The sequence below is a fragment of the Psammomys obesus genome, unplaced genomic scaffold, assembly GCF_907164565.1.
Source record: "Psammomys obesus unplaced genomic scaffold, mPsaObe1.curated_primary_1811, whole genome shotgun sequence".
Lineage (NCBI taxonomy): Eukaryota > Metazoa > Chordata > Mammalia > Rodentia > Muridae > Psammomys > Psammomys obesus.
This window is the reverse complement of record NW_026596240.1, coordinates 7,827,873-7,836,489: the sequence shown is the minus strand read 5'-3', so window position 1 is coordinate 7,836,489 and position 8,617 is coordinate 7,827,873. Positions and strand designations below refer to the sequence as shown.

At 38.0% G+C, this 8,617-nt stretch overlaps 1 protein-coding gene across 1 annotated transcript; it reads right to left on the bottom strand.

Moving 5' to 3' along the window:
* LOC129668436 (regenerating islet-derived protein 3-alpha-like) lies at window positions 1-3,967 on the bottom strand. Its single transcript, XM_055596452.1, is given in 5 exon segments — window positions 1-302; window positions 543-669; window positions 1,378-1,515; window positions 1,715-1,833; window positions 3,606-3,967. Coding segments are annotated over 5 exon segments (522 nt in total). The 5' UTR covers window positions 3,679-3,967; the 3' UTR covers window positions 1-237.
* Between the last annotated feature and the right edge of the window lie 4,650 nt (window positions 3,968-8,617).

The following is an 8,617-nucleotide window of genomic DNA, read 5'->3' as shown; positions in this document are numbered from 1 at the left end:
TTATAAAGTTTTTTTTTTAAATTTATCTCCAAGATTTCAAAGCATACAGAAAATCCTGAAATGGGGGGAAGAAGATGGATAAAAGAAGACAAAAAAAAAAACAAACAAACAAACAAACAATAGAATAATAAGTCTGATTCAGGACTTGGACATGAGCACAGCCTTGTTGAATGAATCTTTGTATATGATCCCTTGTCAATATAATCTTCATGATAAACCCAGGATGCTGTCTGTCTCTTACTTGAACTTGCAGACAAAGGGTAATTCCTCATCACAGTGATGATCTCCCCACTTCAGAAATCCTGGGGAGAGAAAAGAGACACCTAGGCTCTTGCAGATCTCATGGTTGGTCGCCCCAGGACCTGTACTAATCTTAGAGCCTTTCATTCAACTTCATCCATACCTTATTTGGGAACATGAAAGTTAGAACACAAATCCATACTCCAGTCAGGAGGATAGCACCAGTGGTCAGTCCCAGTGGTAATGGAGAAATGTGAAAACAATTGGACAAAGGTGCTTCCATTTTTTTTTTCTTTCTTTACTCGATGTTGCTGTCAGACTCCCGCAGTGGCCACGATTAACAGTAGAGGTAGGGTCCCCATCCCAGTTGTGATAATTCAGCACATCGGAGTTACACCACTCCCATCCACCTCCATTAGGTTGTTGACCCTGCCAGAGAAGGAGTGAAGAGAAAGTACATTAGAGCTTCATGGAATGTAGTTCATTCACCATGCTCTCCAGACACTCTTTCACTTGCAAGTTCTGACTTAACTTCTAACTCCTACAGACTCATCCTTGCCAGTAACCACAAGAACTGTAAAGCTAGAGTAACAAAGTACTTGCTACAAGGTGAGTAAGACACATTTCAGAATAGCCTCTAGATCTCATGGATTGGATTCCAGAACTCATATAATGTCACACAACCATTGATAACTCCACTCCAGTTGTAAGGTATCTGATGCCCCTTTCTGACTATTCTAAGCATTGGGCATGCACGTGGTATATACTCATACATTTAGCAAAAATATACAAATAAATAAATCTAACTTTTAATGAATTAATATAAATCTTATCTTAATTTACAGGGCTTTTCAACTTTTTGTTAAGGGTTCTGAAGATGAAAGAAGTCACCAGTTGACTTTTTCAAATAAAAGAAAAAATGCAAAAGCTGACAACAAACAAAGAAATTAATCTAAAGACTAGGAATCTCCATAGAATTCAACCCTTCTCTCTGGTGTTGAAGATGTTCTTTACCCTAATGTCACCCAATATCTGAGTGCTAGATCCTCCTTATGTTACACAGGGAGAGGAGACACAAAAAACTGCTTGGGAGATACTATCTCCTGGAGATAAAACATATGAAAACTAGAATCTCACCATTGTTGGATCGTGTAGCCCAATCTAGATCTCTTGGTAGTTGTTCACTCTGCCATTCACCAGGGAGGAAACAAAGGAAGCCTCACCTCCACTAAGAATAGACACAAGGTGTCCTGAGTTCCTCTTCTGGCAGGACAGCTCTGTGAGGTTTATAATGATATAGAGCTTGAGACCTCCCTAGCCCGTGATGGAGTAGATGTGTGTGAGCAGAAAGATTACATAGAAGAAAGAACAGTCATCCTGCTCCCCCATGGAATCATGGAACCTTGAGGTTTCTTCTCCTGTCATCAACTCATACTTTATGTTGTTCTCTTCAACCTCACCCTTGAGCACTCACATCTGCTTCAAACCAGGATTTGGGTGTCACAACCAAGGCATAGCAGTGGGAGCGATAGGCCTTGGATCCCATGGGACAGCTGGTACGTGGAGAGGGCACTTCGTTCTGGAAGTCTTCACCTGCGGGTAGAGGGAGATAAAAAGAGGGATGGCATGAGATGAAGAGTTGGAATTGGATGGGGAGGTCAACATAAGAGATTATTTATGAGTACTGGCTATAAACAAGACATTAAACTTTCCTTCTTGTGATCCTGATTTTTGTTAGTTTTTGCTTTCTTTATGAAAAGGTCTCTCCGTAACCCTGGATGTCCTGCAACTCATTATGTAGATGAAACTGGCTTCACAAATAATTTCCTTCCTCTGCCTCCTGAATGCTGGAATTAAACATGTGTGCCACTACACTCAGATAGGTTCTTTGTTCTTATAACTTTCAACATGGAAGAGCTTCTCCTTTTACCCTTCCAACACATTCCACAGTCTGTGACACTCTTTATTGTTTTTTTCTTTATTTTTTTAATTAGTTATATTTTATTAACTCTGTATCCCAGCTGTATCCTACTTTCTCATTCCCTCTGAAAGAATAAGACTAATTTTGTAACCTATGTTTCTTTTAATTGCCATAACTTATATTTTCAAGTTTTAGGCCCATGTTAATTAAAGCCTCTTAGTGCTTCTCCAGAGAGCCAAGAAATGTAAAAGTTCCTGACATTAGCTATCTGTGAGGGCAGAGATAAGGAAGAGAACAAGCAGAGATCTCTACTAAATGGAGAGAAAATCACCAGCTGGTGCCTGTGAGATGAGCTTTGTTTGGAAACTGGGCCAAATGGCCCCAATCCTTCTTCTGAATAGCTCCTGACCTTTGATCCAAAGCCTGTAACCCCCACTCCTCAGAACAGACATGGGATGAGTTAATCACTCTCCCACCTTTAACTGTGGCTATATCTCATATGGCAGGAAATTCGAAACCAACTTGAAGATCAGATATTTACAACAGGACTGACCAGACCTAAGGGTGCCCAGAACCAACTAATTATTTTAAAAGTTAAATACCTCATCCAATCCTGACTTGCCAATATTGCAACCCCAGGAATTTCCCACGCTTTGTCTTTTAAAAACCCAAGGCCTTTGTCTCCTGGTGCCAGTCCTTGCTGACCAGCAGGGGTGACCCCGTTGCGTAATGGTAAAAATAATCCTCTTGCAATTTTGCATCGATGATTAGTTTCCTGGGTTCTCTTCATACCTTCTTAAAATTAGACTCATGCTGGGCCCAACAGCTCCCAAACCTTCCCTCCCTCTCTCATCTCCTCCCTGCCCCTTTCCAAGTCCACTGATTGGGGAGGACCTCCTCCCCTTTCATCTGACCCTGGTTTATCAGGTATCTTCAGGACTGGCTGCAAAGTCCTCCTCTGTGGCCTAGCAGGATTGCTCCTCCCTTGGGGGGTGGGGAGGTCAAAGAGCCTGCCATTGGGTTCCTGTCAGAAATAGTCCCTGTTCCCCTTACTATGGGAAACCAATTGGTTACTGAGCTACCACGGGCTTCATCTGAGCAGAGGTTCTAGGTTATGTCCATACATGTTCCTTGGTGATACTCCTTTCTTAATACTGTCTATTTGTATGCTTCATTGCTGACCCTTATACATTGATTCTCCAGCATATTAACATAATTTAGATCCTCCTGACAAAAAGGAAACACTCTCATTCCATTGCTGATGCCACTATGGTATTTTTCATTACCAGCACGCTGTTATAAGGCAAGATGATGAATGAGTTTCAGGTGATTATTCTGTGTGGACACCCCTCACGATTACCACATGAGACTTCTGAAACATTACTTTGTTCCTTGGCTCTAAACACTCACAGAAAGTCCAGTTCTAGAGGTAAAGAAGACTTGCCTTGTACCTGAAATAAGAATAGGCAGGAGAGCAGCATCCAGGATGCACTGATGAGGGTCAGGTGAGGCAGCATCTTGTCTGTGAGGAACCATCATCCACGGTGCTAGAGAGAGTGTGGTTAGAGAGAACATTCAAAGAGTGCCATCCCTTCACCTTTGCCTTGACCTGCAGGGATACACTCATCTTAATCCCATCCCTGTTTTGCTATGGTCTGGAATGAAACGAAGAATCCAACATTTCCCCTTGCTCTGAAAATGCTACAGAAAACCTTTACTGATTCTCAGAGTCCTCTGTTCTGTCTGGACAGCTACTCTTCTGTGATTTTTTGAGGTGAAGCCCTGCAAGGCTCTCATCATCTTTCAGATTCCACTTACATGTTTAGGATGGTTTTTCAGGACAGAGATGACTGCTTTTATAATAGGATTTGAGGGAGGAGCATCAGCATTGAATAAGTGAAGTCCTTAGGCAAATCAGGGTAGTTGTTAGTACTTGGCTCAGATTCTAGAAAGTTCCCAGCAAAACCGAACCACTCTTCCAGGCAAAGACCATGCACTATCACACAAGGACCCATTTCCTGTTAGGGAAACTCCTCTGTCCTCAAGTGCAGGTGATGTTTGAAATTCATTCTGCCTTGTCATCCTCCACCAAATACCATCTTCTGGGAAACTGGAGTGAGGCTAATGTGTAACCTCATAGTCTCATGCTATAAAGATTTATGTAATTTGTAATGTATTCATTCATTCATACATACATTCATACATATATACCTACACATATACACATTTTACAACCCAGAAAAGTCATTCACTTCATTTAATGACCTACTTTTGTGTATTGTACTACATCAGCTTAAAGTCTTTATTCTCCAGTATGATTGTAGCTTTTTCTAGTCACTTCTGCCTTCTAGTTTCTTAGGATATTATCTCTTTCCTTCAGTCTGTATTTTAGCCCCTGTGGTGATCATTCTGCAGGTAACATGTCTGGTGTTACTTTTTAATGAGTTAGTCATCAAAAATATGTTCACTTACGTTCCTTTATATACCCTTTATCAATTACATCCAGGGTTATTACTGAATAGTATGTAGTTGTTCCTGTCACTTTGTTGATGTTTCTTGTTGTTGTTTTTAATATTCTGTGTCCATTGTTTTTGCTCTTAACCATTTGATCTTGTGTTGAAATTGGTTGGTTTTCCTATTTCTCAATGGTTTGCCTACTCCTCTAATAAAATACTTTTCCATGTGGTCACGAATGTGTTTGTTTTTCTCCCTCTTCTGCAAATATCATTCTTATGATCATATTGTTCAGCAATGGTTGAATAGTCATGGATTTCTTTAATCTTTGCTTTTTATACTTTTACTTTTCTTTTAAGCCTGAACCATAACTGTCATGCATATATTAATGTTGATTAATGGTTATTTTCTTTTGGAACTTTAAATAGTTCATTCCATGCTCTCCTGAACCTTAGAATTCCTGCAGAGAAGTAACTTTTGTAATGGCTCAGTGACTCAGTCCTTATTTATTTATTTATTTATTTATTTATTTATTTATTTATTTATTTATTTATTTACTTTTGCATACTTCTGTTTCTGTGTTGGTTGGCTACCTTTGACTAGACTAGATTTAAAGGCGATCAATTAATCCTTACTGAAATAACAGACTTTGACCAAGTAGAATAAGTAAGTGAATCTTTTGTCAGAATAATAAAAGACTAAACCAGAAGTTCATAGTCTGCAGTATTCTCTTCAAAGTGAAGACTTTCTCCAACAAAGTCTAAGAAAACTCAATCTCAGCAGAAATAGTATAGAATCTTTAGTTTGCAAGGAAATGACAGTGGTTCCATAAGCTACCTCTGTGTAAACAGAAGTGCTCAAAACCATAAGAAAGGACCTAAATATTGTGTTTTTATATTTTAATAAAGCTTAATAATGATATTTGTTAAATGAAAAAATAGTAATCTATTATAGTGACTAATGTCTTAAAGGTAAAATTAAAGAGGACACTGTCACACAGATGGCAGAACTTAGAATGAGCTGTCTCAGAAATGTTTTCCCTATGAGTTATTTAAACTGAGATTGAGCCACAATGAATACATGACATTCTTATTTTTGCAGATTGATTCCATGCAGGCCAACTCTCCTGGAGTTCTTTCTAACACAGCTTTTCAAAGCCTAGGTGACACTCTTGCCCTACCATGCCTTGTTTTATTTGTCTCACGTTAAATTTCACTAAGAGTTATTGCTCTCATTGTTATCTTTGTTTAATAGGGAGCGGGAGCCTCTTCTCTAAAAGGGTTTCTAGCTTTTTGGACTTAGTTGAATAGAGTCACAAATTGCAACAATCCATTTCATTTTATGTGTGTGTGAAATAGGTGCTCTGTACTTATAGGATTCTTAAACTGTCTGCCTCAGTACTCCTATAGCCTTTTAAAAGTTCATTCATATTCTATCTATCTATCTATCTATCTATCTATCATCTATCACTTTATTCACTTGACATCCTGATCATAGCCTCCTCCCTCTTTTCTTCATGTCCCACCTTCCTTCCCCCTCCTATCACCCTTCCATCTCCCATCCACATCCAGACAAGTCATATCATATCCAGACAAGACAAGGACTGAGCACATCCTCTTTCACTGAGGCAGGGCAAGGCAGCCCAGACAGAGGAAAGTGATCAAAAAGCAGGCAACAGAGACCCAAAATATGTTCTACTATACCACAAGGATATTTGCTCAACTATGTTCATAGCAGCTTTATTTGTATTATCCAAAAACTATAAACAACCTAGATGTCCCTTGACTAAAGAATGGGTAAAGAAACTATGGTGTGTTTACACAATAGAATACTACTCAGCTATTAAAAACAAGGAAATCATGAAGTTTGCAGACAAATGGATGGATGTAGAAAATATCATTATGAGTGAAGTAATCCAGACCCAGAAACACACATGTGATATGTACTCACTTATAAGCAGATATTAGCCATATAGTACAGGATAACCATAGGACAATTCACAGAGCCTACTCTTAAAGTATATTGTGGAAATATTTGGGTGTTTATACATTGATAGTAAGCTAGCCCAATATGCTGAAGATTCTGGCTGTAAGCCCTACACCACAGACAGATCAAAACTCCAAAAGCTTTAGGCTAGAAATGTAATTTAGTCATCCAGTAATTTCTGGCATGTACAGGTCTCCGATTTGCATAGTAATACCTCAGAACGAATGAGTGAAGCTGCCAAAAACTTTTGCTGCATGCGAAATACTGATAAGATATAGATGATATAGATATAGATGGAGTTAGAGATAAATAATAAATAGATAGATGATATATAAATTAGTAAATTGATAATAGATAAATAAATTGATAGGTATGTAGACAGACTGACAGATAGATAGATGATAGATCATAACAAAAGACCTATTATATGATACAATGGTCCCTTGGTATCCTTAGGGCATTGTCCCAGAACCCCACTGTGCACCAAAATCCAAAGATGTTTAAGTCTTTTACATAAAATTTCATAGTATGTGCATATAACTTTTGTGCATTCACTTATATGCTTTCAACCACTTTCAGGTTACATATAATACCTAAAACAGTGTAAACACTATAAAAATAGTTGTTATATTATGATATTTTAAAATAATGACAATAAAGATTCTGTATATGTTCAGTGCAGAAAAAAAATTTAAAAATACTTTACCTACCACTGACTGAATTTGTATGTGCAGAACTTCCAAACTTTAAGAAATTGCTGTTAATAGATAGCTGGGCAGTAATAGAATGTAAAATGGCAATTAAAAGATATTTTCTAATTTACAGGGACTATTGCTTTGGAATATCAACACATTCCTATAGATGAATCACTGAAGTTTCTCTGTCCACTCATTTAAAAAATAATGCGTGAAAATCATGACTTACAACACAATTACACTGCTGTTTGTCTTGGACAACATGATCATGAATTTCAGTACAGCCCACCCAGACCTACACAGCCACACAGACCATGAAAACACATGTTTTCATGTAAAGGCAGTTCTTTACTTCATTTAGTTATTCCACAGCGTCATTTAGTTCAATGGCATTTAGAAGAGATAATGTCTTTTGCCAGCTGCAAATAAACAGATGTAATAGACACAGGCTAATGAGACTGACTTAATTAACATTAAAGAACTGTAAACTTTTAAGCCATCTTTTATTTGCCATTGTGGGTACAAATGTCATCACAGTGGAAACAGCTAATAACATTGAGCATATATACTATAGAGATTAGGAGGCTGAAGAGAGGGCTAAGTAGTTAATAGCACATACTGGATCCTTTCTTCCAAGAGGACCTGAGTTCACTTTTCAGCACCCAAGTCAGGCAGCTCATAACCGTCTGTAAACAGCTCCTTAGGCACCTGCACACATGCCCATAGTCACACAGTGACATACACACTCACATACACAAACACACAGTCACATGCATATTTAACAGAGTAAATCTTTACAATAAACAGAAGCTAGAATCAGTTATGAAACCATCTTGGAAGCCCTATGAGGATGCGGTCAAAGTCAATATGCTATTCTGAAGTAGCATTCTGAGATGAAAAGACACCAGCAAACTTTCCACTGTTCATATATGGAGGTAGTTAAGAAGCAAATTTTCCAGCTGTGGTTCCTTAAAATCCAGGCTACAGTGTTGTAGCCTGATTGCTTTGAACTTAATGTTCTCAAAAAAAAAAAAAAAGCAGTTGTTTGAGCCAATAATTCTACTTTGCACTAAATACAAAGTAGAATAAACTTTGCACTAAGCTCAAAGTAGAATCATTCAACAAATCAAGTCTTAACACAGCAAATTTTACCTTTTTCATGTATCTTAAATCTTATTAGAGAGGCATAAATACATGCATACCTACAGGAGTCAGTTCTTCAGCACAACTGAAAATGCATTCTTGATTTCACGTAGTTATACGCATTTTCCTAAAAAAACTAAAAATTGTATTTTTTTTTAAAATTGTGAGGTGTGTTTGT